At 39.7% G+C, this 22,411-nt stretch overlaps 1 protein-coding gene across 1 annotated transcript; it reads right to left on the reverse strand.

The window, feature by feature from the left end:
* Positions 1 to 619: 619 nt before the first annotated feature.
* On the reverse strand, positions 620 to 20,261 carry mst1rb (macrophage stimulating 1 receptor b). Its single transcript, XM_075462017.1, has 20 exons — positions 19,056 to 20,261; positions 11,817 to 11,993; positions 11,570 to 11,692; positions 10,903 to 11,073; positions 10,638 to 10,798; positions 9,935 to 10,070; positions 9,680 to 9,816; positions 9,166 to 9,345; positions 6,950 to 7,049; positions 6,636 to 6,854; positions 6,400 to 6,546; positions 5,101 to 5,254; positions 4,814 to 4,903; positions 4,495 to 4,695; positions 4,301 to 4,381; positions 3,943 to 4,124; positions 3,717 to 3,826; positions 3,425 to 3,590; positions 3,082 to 3,218; positions 620 to 1,003 (listed from the first exon to the last, which is right to left on the reverse strand). Exons 1-20 carry the CDS (start codon positions 20,259 to 20,261, stop codon positions 772 to 774), a joined length of 4,110 nt encoding a protein of 1,369 aa, XP_075318132.1. The 3' UTR covers positions 620 to 771.
* Positions 20,262 to 22,411: the final 2,150 nt, after the last annotated feature.

The following is a 22,411-nucleotide window of genomic DNA, read 5'->3' on the forward strand; positions in this document are numbered from 1 at the left end:
GAGCAAAACTATAAACAAATAAATATTTAATTATACTATCTCAAAGACATTTTGTCAGAAATATATGCAACAGTTTGACGTCACATATCATTCTGAGCATTGTGGTCAACACTTTTCCATACAGAAGTTTTATGCTAAACATAAAGAACAGGCTTTACACTTAAGAATCAAAAGCAAATGTGGCTTACGCTACTGTCACAGCACATCAGATATGTTGTAGGTAGTAACGTGTCACCATATTTTACTTGTTTAACTTGATCTGGAACAACTGACATTTTCTTTATACTATAATAGATATAACAGATGAAGAACAAGAGAAAAACAGGTATTTGAAAATGGAAACATGTTTGTTCAGTGATGACTGAGATTTGGTTGCATATTTAGCCAGTGCTTTTAAATAAACAGTATTTTAATGTTTGGGAAGTCTTACTTGCAATGCAAGTAAGAATGCAAAAAATTTTTGAATGCAAAAATGCTTCAAAGAAGATGTTCAGCTACAGGGAGCGACACTAGCTTCTGAAGTCAAGGATGTACTCACTTTTTCTACTGAAGAATCTATTCATGTTTTGGTTGAATGACTAAAGATGATATTTTTGGTGTAGTTTAGCTAATCCTCCATCTTTGATTTGCCAAGATTCATATTCAAACACTAGGCAGTAACTTTGTGTTTTAGATCCTTTGAGGTAAATGACACTGGTGTGGCATACAGGAGTTCTTATTGTGCTCTTAGTGCAAGCACCAAAACCAGTTTAAAGTCAAGAGAAGAGTGCATCAAGAAGAGACTGAGTCTGAGCCTTCAACATCCGTTGAGTCATACTCATCAGCGGACTCAGTGAGAGCGGGGTAGGGCCGTGGCTGGTCCAGGTTAACATAGGTGACATTCAAACTGATGTAATGTTCTCCCTCCAGGCCTGACAGGATGGTGGAGACAGCCAACACCAGAATGGCAAAGCCGGGCCTTAAGTCTGGATCAGGGTCCCAGCACTGGAGCATAATGCGATACCTGAAAAAAAAAAAAAGGAGTCTGGATGAGGGAATGGAATGGCCATCTTAAGCCTGATTCTTACTCGGCGCAACCGCGCAACTGTTCTGGCTCGAGAACCATTAATGACGTCATTTAAAGCGCCAGCCCCTTCACAGTTCCTTCAGCTCATAAGCGCAGTTTGCGCCGAGTATGCGTCACATTTGCAGTTCTCTCCAGACCAGCGGGCGTCACTGTTGAGGAAACAAGCTGAAGAACCGGACGAAGAAAAGCATACGAAGAAAGCATACACAATGCCACCTGTGGTGTCACGTCAGCAGAGGCTGGCACATCTGATGCGGAATGAATTTACTCTGGGTGTAGAACTGTATATGTATCTCAGAGCTAAGCGGCTGCGGCAAAAACAGAAGAGAAGGTGGAATGTTCGTCCTTTGCAACAAGACGAACTTTGTCAAACGTTGTCCTTTGGGACAACGTTGTCCCAGTGTAACTTCATAGACGTGTCGTACAGATGTTTGTAGAGGCGCACCCTCTCGGTCACCGCGGTCTCTGCAGTGTTCATGTTTCCTTTCTCTTGGTCAGCTGTTTCCGGTTGACCTCGCGCGAAGTCAGAAAAAAAGTTGTATGCGCGCCCTTGCGACGCGCAAGGATTTTTTAGCTTGCGACGGGGGGCGTGGCGGAATTTTGGGTCACGTGACTGTTTGCGCCATTTGCGACCAGCTAGTAAGAATGGGTCAAAGCGAGGTTGCGCCGAGTAAGAATCAGGCTTTAAGGCCCTGAGTTTTCTGGGCCAGAGGGGTTTGAGTGATGGTAGTTGGTCTCCACTTTATGAAGTAGATTGTGGAAATTAGCAACCCAGTTGCTTAATATTAATTCATATTAGATGTGTAACATCCAATTGTTTCTGACTTTGTTTGTAGTTTGCTCCAACTTTGATAAAGCAAAGGAACAACTGCATCCCCAGATATAGCCAATACTATTAATAACAAAAAATGTCATTTTTAGCTCTCACAACACTGAGGTCTACTGCAGACTAAATGAGTTACCGTATTATTGTGTGACTTGATGGTTGAAATATTAGTTCTGATCCAAACTAAGTGCATCAGTACCAATTTCAGTGATCAGTTAAAGCTTTATCTACAATATTTTTACTTGAGTTGAATTTAACTTGGGGCCAGACAAGGTATTTCTTGCATGCCAAACACTAGACACCATAGAAAGTTAATGTTCCAAGAAATGTATTAACATTGTGTGTGCTCATTAACAAATTATTGTTTCTTTACTTCAAATGCAGAGGTTAGATTAAAAGAAAGAAAGAAAGAAAAAAACTACATAAGATGTGATTTGTGACATAAAGCTGTAGGTAGGCAGATTTTTTGTTAAAAAGGGTACTTGCTTTGGTTCTTTCACAGCATTTATACTAAGCTACCGAAGTTAAATGCCTGCTAATTCTAACTTCAAATTCACATGTCAGTGGTATCAATGTAATAACTGAACTACAAAAAAGGAGAATATTTCCCAAAATGTGTTACTACTTCTCTAATGTCTGTCTGTCAGTTGTGGCCTACAGTACACGTGCTGCCATGTGACACTTAACCATGAGCCCTCAACCCACAGGGGCCACAGGGGACAAGACATGAAGTATAAATGGTCTCCATCATTCTTTGAATTGTTAACCAAAATCATACTATCCACGGCATTTATGAGTAAAGGAGCAAAGTCCCAACACTGTGTGCGTTAATGTCATTGTGAGTGTGTGTGTGTTTGCGTGTGTGTGTGTGTGTGTGTGTGTGTGTGTGTGTGTGTGTGTGTGTGTGCGTGTGAGAGAGAGAGAGGGAAGCACAACAATTCAAAGTGTGTTGTGGGCATACACATTAACTCAAAAATGGCATTGCATAACCATGTTGGAATAGTGAGTGGGTGACAAATTACAAGTTTCACATTACTGAGTGACCATTTGAACATCTTGTTATTACCACTTGGACTTTGTGCCAGAGTCTTTTGCTTTGTCGCCATATTAGTGTTACTGAAGTATAACAATAACTTCTTAAAGGGAATAAAAATGGTGGCAATATAAGGCCATCATTCCAACAACTTACAATGGGTCAGGGCAGTACTGTGGCTGCGGAAGCCTCCTGCCCTTCATTAAGTAATGTGTTATATCATATGGGTCCACCTCTGGGTAGGGGCTTGCTCCTCTGGTCAGCATCTCCCACATCAGTACACCAAAGGACCACTGCATCAGGAGAAACCAATACATTAAGGTAACAGGCATATAAAAAAAAAACGTGTAAACTGTCACCACAATATAGCCAAACTAGAGCTGGATCATTTTAGATCTCCATCTTGATACAGAAATAATATATTTCACATTTGATTCTACAGCCATAAACAGTAAAACTCATCATAGTGGTATGTTGTGGTAAGTCTGTATAAACTTACCACATCTGATTTTGAGGTGAATTTCTGTGTTTGTAGACTCTCGATTGCCATCCACTTGACGGGCAGTTTAGCTTTTCTGTGGTCCTGAATACTGTAATATTCCTTATCAAAAACATCTCTGGCCATGCCGAAATCTGCCACTTTCACAGTATACGACTCGTCGAGCCTAAAGATGGAAAAAGTCAAATGATGTCAAGCTAATTTATAGCATGAAATGTCCTGATGAACTAGAAATTCAGATCTAATAAAAGTGAATGAGTTACTCATTTCTAAGCATATTTTGGAAACTCACATGCAATTGCGTGCGGCAAGATCTCTGTGCACAAACTTCTTCTGAGCCAAATACTCCATCCCCTTGGCAACCTGCAGCCCGAAGCCAATGAGATCCTTTACAGTGGGGTTCTAAACAAATCCAACAAACACATGACAAAACTTCTACATTATTTATCAAGACGGTAACAGATGGTTCTGCCTAACTTAGATGATGAGTTTCCAGTGTTTTAATGCAGATATCACACCCTCTTCTCGCAGCGTATGAAGTGCCGCAGGTCTCCATGTTTCATGTACGGCAGCACCACTAGAGGGAGCCCTTCCTGTGGCAGAAGGATGCCAAGCAGAGACAGCACATTGCTGTGGTGGAAACCCTTCATGATGATGCCTTCCTTTAGAAACTGCTCCACCTCCTCAACGTCTGTTATTCCTGAATGACAAGGACATAAAGGTTATTTCAAAGTGGACAACGATATTTGGAATCTTTTACAAGAGGAGATTCTCTCTGATGCTTTCTTGAGGCAGTTAAGCCAAACCAAACTAGACAAGCAAAGTGCTATAGAAGTACAGTTAATATACTATTTATTCAAGAAGACTTTACTTAACTATTTAGGGACTTGACAGCACAGTGGATTTCTCTGTTGTTGGAGTCTGTCAAGTAGCCATGGTAGACAGTTCCAAAATGGCCTGCAGGGAAAAAAAAGTCAGAATTACAAATGATGACTACTATTCCCTCAAGCTACAAATTTTAGGTTCCACACAATTCTTTTTAAAGTCAGATACACAAAGGGTTTTCCTACCCTTCCCTATGATCCGATGGTGCTGCACTAAAAGCATGTCAGCAGGGATAAGAACATCCTTCACCTCCTCCAGCAGCTCTGGCCTAAAGCTGGAGATAGAGATCTTTTCTGATGGCACAAGGGGAGTGAGAGTAGGATCTATGCTGCCAGCAGCATAAGCCAGGCCGGGAAACACCAGGGGAGTGGGAAGACTCAAGGATACTATTAGTTAAAGTTCAGAAAGATGTGCTTTTTAAGAATGGTTGTACAATTTTCTGTCTCGACAAAACACCAAGATAGAATAATATGACAATATGACGGTGCTTAGCTCGATAGTTACCTCTTCTGTAGTCTCCAATGGGCGACAGCTCAACAGCATTGGATCCTGAGCGGGCAGCACTGTGGGTCAAACGTGACTCTACCATGGAGGCTGAAAAATGTTTCACAACCCGTTTTTTAATCATCAACCCCAAAAGAAGAACACCATATGGGCATCCGATACAAAACACGAGATGTTCTAGTTGAAAGACTTGTAATTCATCCATTGTAATTCCAATCCATTCCTGACAGCAGTTGTGTAAACATGTCTGATCAAGGTCCACACAAGAGACAGGGAGAGGTACTCACCTTTCTTCTTCTTCCTTAAGTGTTTCATAACAACAAAGGCCAGCACTGCCCCGGCCACCAGGGCAGCCAGGATCCCAAGAACAATTCCCACCATGTAGTGGTTGTTGACCCTCACCACTGTGCCAACGTTGTGAACTTGCCCGTTGATGGAGATCTGGAGAACACAGCGCAAGATGCACAGTGAAAGTATTGCTACTTTTGCAGATCTGTCTTTCTTTGCAGGCAGCATTTTTATTGTCATCTTCAAAATATTTGCTTTGTTGCTTAGCGAATGGCTACATTTAAAGCTAACACTTCTGTGTGTAAGTGAAAATCAGTCTTTTTTTGAGCAAATTTACAATGGTAATTGTTAAATGTTTAAGCTCTTCTGAAAGCACAGTATGCATATCTTGTAAGCATTATTTTAAAGGGGACATATTGTGAAAAATAAAATCCCCTTTTTCATGCTTGAGAGCACAAATCTGAGTGTTCTAAGTGCCTATCAAATCAAAAGCTTTGAAAAATCACAACCAAGTCACTTTTTGGGGGATTGCATCTCAACACATGTCATTTAATGGGCCATTCAGATTTTCAGGGTAATGCTGAACCAGCTGAGAGAAGAATGATCTGGCCTCATGTCTTTTTTTTATTATTTATTTTTCTTACACAATTTAAACTTCGTAAACATGCTGCATTCACTGTACCTTATTTTGCTCTTGCCTTTTTTTCTTTGCTAATAACAGCAAATTCTCATCAGTAGTGATATACTTGACAAATATATTCACTAATAATGCTCTTACATTACTTTATCTAATGTTATAAATCCCAGTTAGGAAGTCTAACTTCTTGTAAGTGCTCCATTACTAGTTCCATCACTAGGTACTTTGTCAAATAACAAATCTGTTACTCATTCTTTACTGTATCATCTCGTTCTTTTTGTTGCAACAAAATGAAAGAAAAAAAATTGTATCTGAAGCCATTCCAAGTATTTTGTTAGCTTAGCATAAAGATTAGCCCAGGGAAAGACTGCTATCCCAACTGTGTCCAAAAGAAACAGAATATGCTTCTGATTGTTACCTTGTGGTGATGATAGAGAAATGATTTGTACACCTCTACCTGTGCTCTAGGCAAGAAAGCATCTCCCAAAATGTCCACTATCAAGGTCCATTAATTGAAATATCAAGCTTTATGTCAGTTTTATTGCAATTTTTTGAGAATTTGTTCCATCTGACAATTTTGCAACATATGCCGGGATATGGGACCTATGGTACCAGTGTTGAGTCAAGGTTAATCATCGTCTAAACACCCAGCCTGACCAACCTTCACTGGCAGTCCTTCACTAGGAATGGTCATGTTTTTGGGGATCCTGCAGGTTATCTCATTATCTAGGACTTTAGCATCACAATCGACGTCTGCCACCGTCATAATGATTGTCATACAGGAGCTCACCAGGTTCAACTTTTGGTGCTGTTAACAGAGGGTTCAAGTAAAGATTTTAGACATTTAAGAGGAAATAACTATTACTAAACCAAACAGATCATAACTTTATAACCTACATGCAGTGACACTTCATCAAAGCCAGGGTACAAACTTAGCACGTGTCCCTCTGTCTCAAAAGGTATGGGCTCGCCGTAGGGGTGATAGGAGAACTCTTTGTTCCAGAGGCCCAAAGCTCCATCCATGTCAAAAGACAGCTCTCCTTCCTCAGTCTCGTCCCTCTGGAACACAGGGGTGATGCACTCCATCCTTGTTGCGAGGGACTTGCCTATGCACTCCTGGAACAAAACAGCGTCATCAGAAGGGAAATAAATGTACATGTGTATAAACATAAACATTGATATAGTTCTACTTTGATTGCTGATGACGGTACCCTTGTCACAGGTTTCAGGTGGCTCTCATTGGGGTTAAAGCGGATGATGGTGCGATAAACAGAATCTAGGTTCTCCCCTTCAATCACAATCTTTGAACCTCTGCAGTCAAAGATTAAAAGAAATATATTTACATTGAACATACAAGATACCAGCAGTCACTGATGTAGAGTCATCTGATGAATTGTGGACAGGATGAACAGCTGTAAGCCGTCATCAGCGAAAAACAAGACAATATAAAAATCCAGTGGAATCAAAACACCATAGATCATAGATCAAGAGATATGGGTTATAATGGACAAGAAATATATTATGTAAATATATATATATATATATATATATATATATAAACATACAAACATATATATTATAAAGGAATCAACTCTAACAACTCTTTACCCAACTTTCAGACTATATGGGTAAAACACAGCAAAAAGAGAGGTAACAGTAAAGGAAGAGGGAACATTATCAGATAAGCTGTTGCCAAGCAATGAAAACAACACCCCCAATCCACTCATGTAATTCAACCACACCCCTCTCTCTGCTGAACCTCAACTTTCCAAAAATTTTTCAACTGTTTTTAATTTCCTTATTATTATTTTATCATTTATTTCACTTGTTACTCATTTTACTGAATAATCTAAATGAATTTAATTGAATTGTCTGTAAATCTCCCTCTGAATGTGTAACGCCCATGGGATTTTCCCCATGTTTTTAGTTTTATGTTGTATCAAGTTTTAGGTTTCATGTCTTGGTTTTTGAGTTCTTGTTTTTAGTCTTGCCATTGTTTTTCCCCTCACTTCCCATGCCTGATCATTAGTTCATTCCCCTCACCTGTTTGTTATTGTCACCAGCTGCACCCAGTCCCCTATTTAGTTTCCAGGCTCCCCTGTCTTTTTGTGAAATCCTTACCCTCCTTACTTGAGTTTCACACCTTCATGCCACGCTACGTTTCTCGTAAAATTAAGTGTTATTCATGTTTTATTCCAAGTAATGTTCCTTGTTTTGTTTTTCCATAGTCGTGTTTTTGTTCCATAGTTTAAGTTTTTCTCATCCGGCTCAGCCGCGCTTTTTGTTTAACTTTGTTTGTATAATAAACCCAGTTTCTTGTCTTACACCTGAGTCTGCATCCGTGTCCTGCCTACCCACCCGTTGTGACAGAATGAGACACAAAAAATTGTGTTGGCCACTATATTTTCCACTGACAAGCCTTATCTTTCAGTTGGCCATGTTTTTAAAGATTTCACAATTACTTCTAATAAACAAGGTCGAAATGTAAGAGATTAAATTGTTTGGGCTGACTGTTGTTTCAGTTACGGGGAGGGCAATGTCCCTTGATTTTCCATGATTCCCCATGCTAGAAGTGTGCCAAATGTTTTGCAGAACCAAATATGACATTCATTTATTAAAAGATTAATGTGGGTTGGTTAATATAGGTAAAACTAAGAAGGGTCAACAAGTAGGATTCCTGAACAAATAAGATGATAGCGGCAAGACACTCAATACAGAAGATAATTATTGCACCTCAAAATTTTAAAGTATGGAAATGGTGCCTTTCCCTAAAATGGGGGGACGATAAAGACAAAGTCCTGGTGCAAAGGTAAGTATTTTTCATGAACTATTTACCCTAGTTACCAACATTAGTTCCTAACCTCTAGTGGTTTGGAATTAATACAGTGGCCCTCTGCACCTTCCTAACCAGGTTGAATGTATTGACCATTTTTACAATCTCGCATCCATGGTTTTAAAAATGCTCGATTGATTTATAAATATTTCGTACATGAAGTGAGTTGCCTCCTTTTTAAAGGCATTCATTCATATTTTGTTTCTGTTGTAAATATTTTTTTTTTTTGCACGCTCACGTGTACTGTTGAGTACTGTTGAGTGTTTAGTCTATTTCGCCAGTGCCCTGCCCTGGAGAGTCTTTGCATTAGTTGTTTTGTGATCTTTTTATTCCTTGTCTGGATGTTGTAGGATAGGTTTTCTGTCTTCGACAGCCAAGCCTATTTTTTTTTGAAGCCTCAGAGATCATCCAGTGTTCTCTGAATAGATCATAAGACTTGTTGTCTATATTTATGCTGATGACAGCTTATAGCTGAAACATGTTTGTGCTGTCCACAATAAATCAGATGACTCTGCAACAGTGACTGCTGGTATTCTATATGTTTCATTCTTCTATACAAGAAGTGAAATCCAGGTAATATTCTCCATGGCCTACCTGTCAAAGCTACAGTCAGGCAGCACAGCTGTAATCTTTGGATTTTCTCTGTAGTAAAACACCTTTGTGGTGCGGACTGGAGACTTGTCGATGAAAACGCTCAGCGGGACGTCCCTCACCTCCGAGATGGGCTGGGACAGACAGATGATTGATGAAACATTGCCAACTGACTCTGTGACCCTGCAGAGAAACGGAGGTGTGAATTACATGCCATAACAGATAAACTGAGGCCAATCAAAAGGCTTTGTGCCTTCAAGTGTGTAGTGCATGTTCAGCAAAAGGTACAGTAGAAAAATAGTTCAGAGCTGAGTCAGTCCTCCACCTCTTAGCCAGTAGGTTCCCAAACAGTAATTCTAATAAGTCTGAACACGTTTACCAAATAGTACATAGCAATAGCAATGGGTAAGCAATGTCTCATGTAGGTAACTATGAAGAAGGGTAACTACATAAAGTTGTATGGTAAAAGATTTTCAAGTAAGTCTGATGTGCACAGACATGAAATGAATTCCTTCACCTTTTTATAGGGCAGGGAACATCATCAAGAGTCACTCTTCTGGTCTTTGCAGCATCCAAATGCGGCCCAGTCACAGTGATAAGCGTGCCCCCAACAAGAGGCCCATAGTTGGGCTGGATTTCTGTGATGTTGGGAATCTAGAGGGAAATTGCATCGTACTAGATACATATACCGGATTGGACACTCAATAGATAAAATAATGAATTATTTTCAGGTTGCAATGCTGAAATGTGCATGATTTTTTGCAAAGATTACCACAAATGTGAACCCTGGCATTTCCGCTTTGCCATCAATAGAGTAGCGACCCTCCACCTTGCCCTCATGTACTTCCACTATGATGTTTACCGGTTTGGACAGGTCAGTGGTGCCAGAGCGAATCTTACACAGTAAGCTGCAGAGCAGCAACGAGAAAACAATCACATATTAGCATGTGTGCACCATATACAGTTCCTGTAATGCCAATGACAACTGAATTTCATGGGAATTTAACAGAAGGCGACAGGAGGCAAAATTCCATTGGTTTCAGTGGGTTTACTTCAATGTGTAGCTTGTAAAATGGGATTTTATAAAAATTCTTCATTCAAAAATTTGTTTTTCATGAGAAAACATTAGCGTGCCAACACACTAAACCATAATAGTGAACTTGGTTAAAAAAACCTTTGAGGGTCATTTGTGAGAATGATAGAATATTAGACTGTTTCAGTGTTTTGAAGATATATGTAATAGTCAAGACACTGGCCCATTTTTATCTCTACAGACAGTTGCATCAATGATCCAAATCCCATTGCAGCAAAGATATGTTCTTTTCTGTTTTCTTACTTTCTCAGAATAAGGCAATAAATCACATGGAATTTTTTTTATTTTTTTTTTTCACAGCACAAGGTGGATTTTCTGAAGAATGACTGTGGAAAGAACAGATCTCTCTTGGATTCAGAGTGATCCCTGTGAGGTTACTCACTGTGTGTTGTTGCTTTTGAGTGGAATCACAGTGCAGGCAGTCTGTCCCAGTCGAATCTGGTGGGTTCTGGAGGTTATAGCAGGCCTTAAGGGCGACTGGAACTCCCATCCGCACACAGTTAGCTCTGTTTGACCATCAGGGGGAGCAGTCCGTGGAAAGAACTGCATCAATGAAACAGAATATATAGTAGCACCTATACACAACCAATGTCTTTATAAATTGCCCAAGGGGGCCTTTGAATCCTGGATTAGAGACCAGTCCTCACCCCAGTGATCCCAGGCAGGCAGGATTCATTTCTCCAGCGACTTTGGCACTCACTCTCCCACGAGCACACTCCAGAACACCAGCCACAGCCCATGAACTTTGGGGCTGTCAGGCACATGGCACAGGTCATGAAGTGCTGACAGCCTGGTCCTCTCTGGGGCACCTGAATCATCTACACAAAAATAAAGTTGCTTTGTGTTACCAAAGAGCCAATATCATGCTCATTGGAGGTTTTATCATGGGGTAAATGCATTTATTTTTAAAGAAAAAGAATCTCATACTTGCCATTCTTGAGGCAACTATTAGAACCCTCCCCTTTTCTTATAAAAAAAAAAAACAGTAATAAACTTGCTGAGCTACAGAGAAGTTTCACTTTCCAAGCTAGAAATGCTTAGCCATGTGATTCAGTACCAGCATCTAATATCCATTCAAACTGACTTGACAAAGGACAGGTCTCCAAAGCATCACTTGGTCACAGAAACGACAGTTTGTCGCATCTCACAGCTCAGTTTGTAATCTAGCTTTATAGGCATGTCATTAAACAGTAGGAGGTAGGTTTACACTGAGAGCCCTCTGCTACCAAGTGATGGTCAAATAAACTGAACACAGCTAAGCTAAAATATTTATAGCCTAATTTAAAATTCACTGTAAAAGGAATGCAAAAGTACCTTATCTCCAACCACGAAAAGTAGATACTCTGAAGAGTACACAGCAGCAATGGAGGACACCCTCTGATTCTCTACCAATGAGTAATTGGCAAAGATAACAGGACTTGATCTTGTCAGTACAAGCTGACAAAACAGAAACAAAAGAAAATAGAAGCAGATCATGGTTCAATCTAATTTTAAAAATAGAATTAACGGGGAAAAAAAACAAAAAACAGAATGCATAGTTATTTTGAGCAATGCTTCATACCTGAAGTAGGCGTCCCGTTGAAGTGCCAATGTGGGCGACAGTCTTGTTCTCTATAGTTGTCACCAGGAGAGAGGTGAGCAGGATGTTTGTCATCTGCCTGTTGAAGAGGTCCACTCTGTAGTAGGGCTTCGACACCATGGTAGGATGGTCTCTGCACGTGGCGTTGTTCTCCATGCTCTGGTGGAAACACCACCAGCAGAAGGGGACACAGAGAGGAAGCAGAGAAGAAGAAAATGAAGCAGAAGACGCAGTCTATGTTACTATTAAGTTTGTACTATTAAGCATCTCTCTGACTGGATCGACAGTGGAGTTCAGAGGATGGCTCGTCCTTCGTCTAACCTAATGAATGTAGTAAAGTGGGGAGTGTGATCACCTGCAGTGTCATGTTATCATATGAATACACAAACACCCGTATATACTGTATATGTAAACATAAAAAACCCATTAATAAGCTTTGTCCTCGTCAGTAGTTTGTTCAAAAGTCATAGAGGTTGATTTGAAGAAAAAAGAATTGGGCTTTAAATCGCATCTATTTTTAGTGAACTTAAATACTTAAATTATTACCCAACATGGAACAAATCTAACTTCATGGCAACTGATTAAACAAACTCCATCTGCTGATAAATGCTTTGTGATAAGGGTTATAGCTTAGTAAGTGTTATATTCATGGTTTGAAGGGTTGCAGGCAATGTACTAACCCATTAGCATCATATACAACCTATGTTAAAAAAACAACACAGTTAATTTATAGGAAAGCAAGCAGATTTATCAGTATAACTCCAACATCCAAAAGTTTCCAGCATCCTTTCTGATTTATAAGGGAAGTAAAACTATGACTTTGCACCCCGGGGTTTATTTACATGCCCCAAAGAATTCAACATTATCGGATTATCTGATTTCCAGCGAGGATGTGAGGCTAGGCGTGCTGGTCACCAGGGCAACCGTGTGAAAAAGATCCTGGTGCACCAGACACAAGGTGAATCTGTTAGGATAATAGAATTATTTAATATTTTAAGAGACTGATTGATGATTATGTGATGCATTACTGACAGGGTGGACGCCTTATAGCTGGAAACACAGTGCAGGGTGGCTCACTGTTTGATAAAGGGGAGACGTCTTCGTAAACTGACCATTTTACCATTTCTGTTGCAGATAGTGATATTTTTCCAGTGTACATGCCCTGGGAGTTGAATCTACCATTATGAGTTATAGAAAGTAATAATAAGTAATAGTAATAATAGGAAAATTATTTACTTCTACTTTTATTGTCCTTTATCAATAGATTTTTTTCTTTTTTAAATTTGTCTGCTTCTTTTGTATGATACTTGTGCAGCCAAGCCTAACAAGGGGAGAATGAGTGTTTTCCTTTTTCTTTTGTTACAGACACCCTGCCACGTTCTTTGTTTGGTGTACCAACAGTACAGAGTTTTCTTTCATATCAGGACATCAAGCATGACGTATTAGTTTCCTTTGCATAAAAGCATACCAAGGGGAAAAAAAGGGAAATTAGTTTCAACATTCATGTGGTCTGTCATGCATCTCTGCCTCCCCCATCAACTTTCATGAGTTTAGGAGACATGATTATAGCATCAATTAATTTGAATAATCCTTCAAAGATAAGGCATATCTCTGAATACATCATTTAGATTTTATCAGAGCAACAAATAAAAAAATATCAATCCCCCACTCTTGAAAATCAGCTTTTTAAATCTTATCGACACGTCTTTCAGAAAGGCGAAGTCAGACGTGTACATGTGCCACGTAAAATATTGAAAGCTATGAGTACTTGCTGGATGGGGCATTACAGCTACTGTGCATTCTTTGTGTGGAACCAATGAAGAAAGAAGCGAGCACAAGCTACATTAACACAGGCTACGTTGAGAAGCTGGCAAAAGTAAGGCTGAGCAAGGAGCCGCTGCTTTCATCCGGCTTGTGGCTGAGCGAGCCTGAAGCCAACCAACCAAATAGCATTGCAAATTTCTAACGTCGTTGAATGTGATATAGAGTGCATCCATTACTATTCAGATACTTCTACTTGCACGTGCCCTTGTATAACATAGCTTTCTCTTCTTGAAAATTCATGGCTGAATTACCTCTATATTAGAACTGGTCAGTACATAGAGTAGCAGAGACAGGGTACTGTCATCTGTGGGTGGGACCAGATGTGCATAGAGTCGTGCTCAAGCCACTATAAGAACATGAGAGGTTTTTTAAACCACAAAAATGTCTAACTGTACAATTTATTTGTTGAACTAAAGTCAGTTTTTAGAGGAGTAATAACTACTGTAGAGTGACTTTAGTTTTTATGGAATAGAAGGACATATACTACACTTAATTAGATCAACCAAGTAAACGTGTAGTTTAAAAGATATCAAAAGAATCCAAGAAACCTTGATTTATCCTGACACTCAAAAAAGGACATGCATTACTACCCAGGTTGAACAAAACTATCAAGACTTGTACTTGTTTTTGTTATGTAATGTAACGGTTAAATCATGTAACTGTAATGTCGATATCAAAAGTTTGCTCTACTTTATTTTACACATTTATTCTTTAATGTCTAAACGATTATGTAGATTATAAAGTATTTCTGGGGCACAGGTGATTTTTAGAGTTTTGCACAGTCCTGCTGGATAGTTAATGAGCATCCAGATCACCAACACAATACAGGAAGAATCAGGGGAGGACTTGCCCAATTTTAAGTGGGGGAGTATTACTCCAAAGATCATTAGAAGAAGGAACATTACATATCTTCTTCTCAAACCAAACAAAATTAAACAACTGTGAATCCAACAGGTGAAATTAAAGAAAGTTAATCACAGATTAACAATTAACCAAACATAAGTTAACTTTTAAACTTTAAACTACAGAATTCATAAACTATGATAGCATAGAAAATAGAAGCAAACTCAATCCTGGGAATTCTCATACATTCTCATACTGGCAACTATTTAAACTTGGTAAACGGGGAATAGAAAGTCTTACCACAACCCCAAAGTGTCTAACCCCCCACCACCGCCAGCAGTGAATACCTTACATGAAAAATGTATTCTATGGGAAATATGCATGAGATTTGGACACAAACAGCCACTTTGGCCGTTTTCCTATGAGAATTACTACTCGACACAACATGCTACTATATTTTAAGACACTGAATATGCTCACACCAGGAAAGAATGAGGCTACCATGTTTTGGTTGACTTTTTAAAGAAAACCCTTTCCTGTCTCTCCTGGGAAATTCACTCATCAGATGCTGAAAACAAGTGAAAACTGCCCTCACTCCCACTTGGCCTGTGTTAAATTTTCATCCCGCCAGTTTCTCCTGAATAATGATGAGACTTCAGCTACGTTTCTACGTTTTCTTCCATTCTTCTGTCATCTGGAATGCACCTGACTTGAATGTTTCTTCATATTTTTCTAAAAGTCTACAGTTTATTGGTTAATCATGTAGACTATCTGAAATATAATAAGAACCAGAAGTTGTGCATAAAGTCAAATGTTTTTTTTTGTGACTGAAGGCAGTTTAGAATAGGGACATATGTTTGGATGAACTTGGACATCAGTTATTACATTGGTTATTTTCGGACTGTGATGAAATGTTTGTTCATTCATTACCTTTTGAATTTATCAGCTCCCTTTATCAAGGCTTCTCCAGCATGACACACTGGTTTTGTCTGTATTGTCATTGTTTGATAAAAAATTTAATTTCTCAGACACTGAGGAATCTACAAATATGAAATAAAGCATTTTAAGCATTTAAACCTTCTATTTTTTATTGGAAATTATCCCATCCATCGATCCATTTTCCATACCCGTTTAATCCAACTCAGGGTCATGGGGGGGCTGTCAGCTGTCATTGGGCAAGAGGCGGGGTACATCCTGGACAGGTCGCCAATCCATCACAGGGCCACACAGAGACAAACGTGACAAACAACCATGCACGCTCACACTCACTACTAGGATCAATTTAGAGCAGAGATACTCATTGCGCGGCTCCTCAAGCTTTAATTGGTGGCTCGCACAAGCATAGTAGCTTATAACAATATGGTAACAATAACAATACATTTTTTCAAATAACATACAGCGAATACTGTACAGTATTAAGTATTTTTATTAAGTTTGCGTTTTTTGTAGTATTAAGTATTTTTATTAAGTATTAATTAAGGCTTAATCGTGTTTCCTAAAGGGGGCCGCTGTTAAACCTGGCAACGCAGCCCGCTTAAACTACCGTCACACTTGACCGCAGAGCACGCTAGCTCCTTTAGCCAGCGCGAGATGCAGGCACAATGGATCGGTTTTTAATTAAAAAAGGGCAAAAACCAGCACAAAACCCATGCTCATCTTGAATGTCTCACTATGATTACAACAACAAACTACAAATACAACATGAAGAAAGACAAGGACATGCATGCCAGGTTCCGCTCATCCCAGTATCAAGGTAAATGTGGCCTTAATTGAAAATGTATTGGCTGTGTTGTTTCTTTGTTTGTGGGATGTTTTACATGTAGAAATTCATATTTGCAAAAGGGGACTTAGTATGTTGTCGTAAAAGTGGCTCTTCCCTTGATTTTGCTCTGCCAATGTGGCTCTTGTGAAAAAAAATAGTGAGTATCACTGATTTAGAGTCACCAATTAACCTGACACACATGTTTTGGGGCTGTGGGAGGAAGCTTAAGTACCCAGAGAGAACCCACACATGCACGGAGAGAACATGAAAACTCCAAGCAGAAAGAACCCAGCTGGGACTTGAAACAGGAACCCCTCTTGCTGTGAGGCGACGGCGCTAACAACCATACCACCTTGGAAATAATTGATTTTACCTCATTTTTATCAGTATCAAAAATATTTTTTATGGTTATTTTGTAATCATTTTACAAATCATTTTACAAACTATTACAGTCTGTAAAGGCAAATGCTACACTTACACAATCCTAAACATAATTTAGGGTACGTTAATTGGGGGATAGTGTCGTTCAGTTATCTGTGACTGATTATAGGCCCAAAGCGATATCTGGACCACACGCGTTGCTTCAGCTCTATCAGAGCCAAAGAACAGAATACTGCAAGCAAAGCTACCCTAAAACTCCTTTGCAGTTCTTCTACGCAGCAGATAAGTGAGCCTCTCTTCCCAGTACACACTACTTCTAATATAACAGCTTGTTTTGTAAAGAAACAAAAGAATATTAGAGAATGTTAGAATATTAGAGAGGGTTATCATAATTTGGGGAATTTTACAATTTTGGAGCATTTTTCAACATCTTTTAGAGATCATGGCCTACAGCGTGTTGCATTGTCGCACAAGTTGGTCAACTTCCCCCCTCAGGAATATAAAGGAAGAGGATGTGCATCCCACCCCATCGCTTGCATTACATATTTGCTGACCAAGTTCTATGGAAATTAATGCTTCATTTATAAATAAAGCCTCAGAAATTAATTAGACTTTAACAGTGCATTGTTCATAGCTCCTATCTTACACTGCATCTATGCTTAAAATCTAGAACAAGATGTTTCTTAGTTCATGCACAGCTAGGTTTTTGATTAAATTCTAAAAAGCTAATTGTAATGGCAGGAAAATCATTAAGTGTTAACGTTAGCGTGACTCACACTGCGAATGCAATTTCTTTATATTCATTGATAATTGCCTTTTCATAAATACATTGCATTAAGTGTCTGACGCCTGTCGTTAAGCTGAGTCGCTCCAGGGTTTTAGGTGTTCATTGGGTATTCTATGATTTTTTTGCTGTGCACATGGCCTTGGAGTCATGACCTTTTTAATCATGCTAAGAATTTGCCTATGAAAAGTAAAAATGCGCATTCATTAACAGGGACATGAGAGTCCGTAGGTGCAAAGTATTCTGCTGTTTTACTACCCATCAAGAAAATAATGTAAATCATTAAGAGACCCATTGATAGAATGCTCATACCTGCCAACTAAATATGACCAGGCTGTTAGCTTAGTTTATTATGAATATTATAAGCATGGGGGAAAGCCTATCTTTAGTTATAAACGTGTAATATTCAATCTCTTCACACAGTGTTGCGATTCGATCAAGGGACGCCCCTTGCACACAAAGGAAATATGCTGCAAACACAGCTCGTATCCAGTGGGGATTTTAGCCATAACTGTTCCACTCCCGCACCGAGCGGCCCTGTGCTGCGTGTCTTTCCCCCTCTCTCTGCCCCCTGCTTCCTGTCTCTCTCCAACTGTCCTCTCATTAAAGGCATAAAAAGCCCAAAAAAATACTCAAGTCAAAGTTTATTTATAATGCACTTTTAAAACAACAATAGCAGCTGACCAAAGTGCTAACAGGAAAGCCTTGAGGAACATGAACAACACAGAACACAGAACAACACAGACAGACATACTTTAAAAAAAGAAAAGTTGCTTCTGTCGTGTTTTATTTGACATTTTGTACTGGATGTTCGTTGATATTACTCCGCCACCACTAAGAAAATAGTGCGAGCATGAACGAGCTGCCAAATAAAACACGACAGAAGCAACTTTTCGCCACGAAATTTGATATGGATTACCAGTGCACACCAGTAACCACTCCGGTGAGTTGATGATTTTGAAAACGGACGTTTATGGTGCTTTTATGGACCTTTCTAGACATGCGCATGACTTGCCGTTCTGAAGCAGGTTGAGAAGAATCAAAATTAGGCAAATACCGGAGACAGCAGTAAACATCAAAAAAGCGGTGAGGGGGGTTCTAAAACATTGCAGACGACTCAGAAAAGAGGCTTAATGTTGAAAATACCGCAGTTCCTCTTTAAGTATGCAATAATCCATCCTATAATTTCTACAAAATGTTACATTGCCCAACAAATCTGATTTCATCCAGCCAGAAACAAGGTTCCAGTAAGCTGAGGTTGTTTACCTCTTCAGTGTTCTTGCAGATGTTAAAGAAAAAGATGTCAGACATACTTTGATACTCCACACCCATGTGCTAAGATTGTTATCAAACTAAGCGCACACTCACTCAGAAATTGGGTATTCCAAATGGTGCAAGCATATTTCTTTGGGATTTTGTATTTTAAATCTGAAAGTCAATGCTGTACTGCAGTGCATCCAAATGATCTTATCTCCACATAACTTCCCTCTTACTAGCTCTGTATAAATCGGGTGCATGAAGTAAATTTACATTTTTCTGTCTTCAAGGACATACAATTGTGAGTCTTTCACTTAAATAAAATATCGAAACAAACAGGTGGAATAGCTGTGTGGACTGATGAGCTCACCTCATGTGGACAGCTTTCACAGGGCTGGAAATGGCAGAGCCCCCTAGAGAGCTGCTCTGGTCCAGACTCGCAGCAATCATCCACACCATCAACAATTGCTTTATTCACATTGTCCATGGGGAAGGCACACAGGGCTGAGTCATTTTCTGTGACCCCGTTGTCATCTGTGACAGCGAACACCCCGTAGAGGATGTCATCCTTCTCCTCGGCCCCTAACTCCTCCGCCAGCTCCCTGCCTGCTTTGCCAAAATAGGCTGCCTGGACCACATTGTACACAACATCCTTGTAGGGTTTGCTTGGTATGTTCCTCCTCCTACGTTTCGGTTCAAAACGACACTCCAGGATCAACTCACGATACCTCTTCATTTCCCATTCACTCCGTGGGAGACGTCCCAAACGAGTTTGAAATGGTGAGGATTCCTGATCCGGGCTCTCTCTCTGCACGGAAAGGAAGTAGACAAACTCCTGAGTGTAAAAGCTGTAGACATAGTCAATGTGGTACGTGTTCCGTAGGCTAGGCAATACAGTCAGGCCTCGCACGTCTCTGTAGAAACCATCCTCTGTGGCCAGTGGTCTTCGAACTGATATTGATTTCCTTCCGTAACGCTGGGTCACACTGTCATTGACAGAAGTAGCAACAAAGAAGTAAACAGTCTGACCCTCCTCCACCATGGAGACTTTGGTACCTAGAGGGCTTGCCACACAATCAGGACAGTATGCAGCAGAGTTAGAATCCTTTCTGAACAAACACTTAGAAAGGGAAGGTGGCTCTCCATTAGAGTTCAGCTGGTGGAAATAGCACACACCATACTGAGAACTTCCACAAGAATATAAATACATGAAGAGAGTATCCAACAGCAAGACTTGATTGTTTGTGTCCTCTAAAAAGCTGTAATCCTTATCAATGTCGCACAAATCACATATCTGACACTCTGGGCTCCCGACAGGCCCAGTGCGGACCTCCCAAGCCTTCTCCAAACTCCTGTTAACAGCTTCAATCACATTCTGAGAAGCCACATACACTTCCTGGTAAAGTGAGTTGTTGACTATGTTCTGGATGGGGCCCTTTGCTTGGAAGAAGGGCATGGTGTACACCACAGAGAAGTTGACAGGGCTGGGAGCCAGCGAAGGACAGTTGGCCATGGCAAAAGCAAGCAAAGTCTGAAGCCAAACGCATGTCCCCCACTGCGTGGTCCAGTGAACCATTTCCAGTCTGGAATGCAAAAGGGAGCAACAGCACAGACGATATGGGGTTACCTCCACCTCTGATGTCGCAACAAAAACATCCTTAACATCTGCCAATGATACCTGTATAAAGGAGACAGAATAAAATAAGTACTTAAATCATTCAGATATATTTTTGAAACTTAATTTGGATTATCTCTTGAAAAGACAGCATAGCCAATACGTTGACATACGCAGTTATGCTGAACTACGGTAATACTTTGACTAGGCCATTGATAGGGCAGCTATGCTTGTCCCAAAGGGTATCAATCAATTTGTTGAAATATTTCCAATTCTGTTACAATCGGTGGCCTAATGCCACCTTTAAACTTGTTAGTATTAGGCTTTTTGTATTTGTAACGCCAACTACATCATGTGATGAATGGTTAGCTTTACAGCTCTTTTCATTATGTGCTGCACAAAATTGATTCACACAATCCCTTGTGGTTATTATGTTGTTACAGGCCGACCGCTCTTCCATGTACCGGCTTATTCTGTCATCTCTTGGTTGAAGGCAGGGACGGCTTGGAACTCTGGAGCTTACACATAGCACTCGGGCCGGTTTGAGCCTAGTTGAGCATATCCATTAAAGGTGTCATTTGACTCCTATCTGCATTATTTGGGTGTGTTAATCCTGCTCTTTGAAGCCTGATTACGTACAATTTTGGCAGGACTAACACAATTTAACACAGTTTTATTAGTGTCATGGAAATATACTGTGTGTTAGTCCGACTTATGATTCCAGTCAGACAAAATTTTCTATAGTGCATTACAAAAGTGCAGGCACAATAATTCACGGAAATGTACTGACTTGTTTGCTTGTTGAGAGTTAGATGAGAAAAAAATCTGTTTACAAAGCCTGAGCCTGGAGAGCTTGGCATAGCAACTAAAAACAGAGTGGGAAAACTAGCTAATTAGCATCGGCATATTTAACAAAATCTTCCTTCTACAGAAACATGCTATCACTGTAATTGCCAGGAAATCTAGGAAGTCACTGCTTCAGGCACTTCCTGGCACATAATCCAGTGTGAAAATAAAAATATATACATATACATATTTTTGTAGTATTTAGTATTTGTACTGAACAAACAATGAAGACAACATTTTGAATTTTTAGAAGTGAACATAGCTTTTCTTTAAAATTCGGACAGAGCCAATGTTTCCTCCTGCTTCTTCTCTTCATGCTAAGCTAAGATGGCTAACTGTCCTCTTGCTCTAACATCACACTGAATGGACAGATATTAGTTATGCCACTTTTCTGATCTATTAAAATGAAAATTATCCTTCCTAATGTTCTGCACTGATTCCCGATAGACCTGAGGCAACAAACATTGTTGTTCTCACTGGTTGAGAGTGATGATAAAAGCATGTGTGGTCATAAATATAGAAATTTCCTCTGACTCACCACAAACACTTAGAAGAAATGTTTGTGTAATCAGGCAGCTGTGCTGAAAGTGGATAGCAAACCAGAATAAAACTGTTTTTATTGTGACTTCCTTAAACGGTCATTCATACCTGGTCTGGTCATGTTTGTTCTGCTTAATCAAAACAAGAAATCCCCAAATTAGTCATTTTCTTTTACGCAAGAGAGTAGAATGAAACAAGCAAAGTTAGGGACCATTGTTCAACTTAAATCTGCCAAATTTTGGAAACTAAAATGTTTCCATCGCTCATCCTCATCAGTCTTTGCAGAACAACCAGCTCTGTCCCCCCTGAGCAGGTTGTTGGGTGGATCATTAACTAGACACATTACAGTAAGGCTGTATTCAAGAACACCTGCCTCTCTAATTTGCATTCCTGTCACAACCACTACGTGCCTCTCAGGGGGAAAGATGTGCATGGACTGATGGTCATTAGACAACATGTTCCTTTGAAAAAAAAAAAAAAAATTCCCAGGTGAAGAAGAAACTGCTTTTCTGCTAATGTCAGATTTTATCAAATAAAAATGTTATTAACTCTGATTATTTTCTTTAAAACTAAAAGAAACGTCATTCAGACCAAACGTAGCTTAGTTTGGGAAAAAAGTTCTTGTTCTGGATGGAAATCAGTTATATGGAAAAGTTTGAATCTGACGTCTTCACATCAATAATTCATAGGATGCTACTGATTTTGTGTTACAATTTAACACTGTC

The sequence above is a fragment of the Odontesthes bonariensis genome, chromosome 3 (assembly GCF_027942865.1).
Source record: "Odontesthes bonariensis isolate fOdoBon6 chromosome 3, fOdoBon6.hap1, whole genome shotgun sequence".
NCBI classification, from domain to species: domain Eukaryota; kingdom Metazoa; phylum Chordata; class Actinopteri; order Atheriniformes; family Atherinopsidae; genus Odontesthes; species Odontesthes bonariensis.

Bases quoted from the DNA above. Each gene is read 5' to 3' on its own strand.
- mst1rb (XM_075462017.1), bottom strand. From the start codon at position 20,261: ATGGTTCACTGGACCACGCAGTGGGGGACATGCGTTTGGCTTCAGACT. The intron at 9,817-9,934 runs GTAATCTTTGCA...ATTTCCCTCTAG, and splicing joins TGCCAGGGTTCACATTTGTG to ATTCCCAACATCACAGAAAT. The intron at 3,591-3,716 runs GTGAGTTTCCAA...TTCCATCTTTAG, and splicing joins CTTGCCGCACGCAATTGCAT to GCTCGACGAGTCGTATACTG.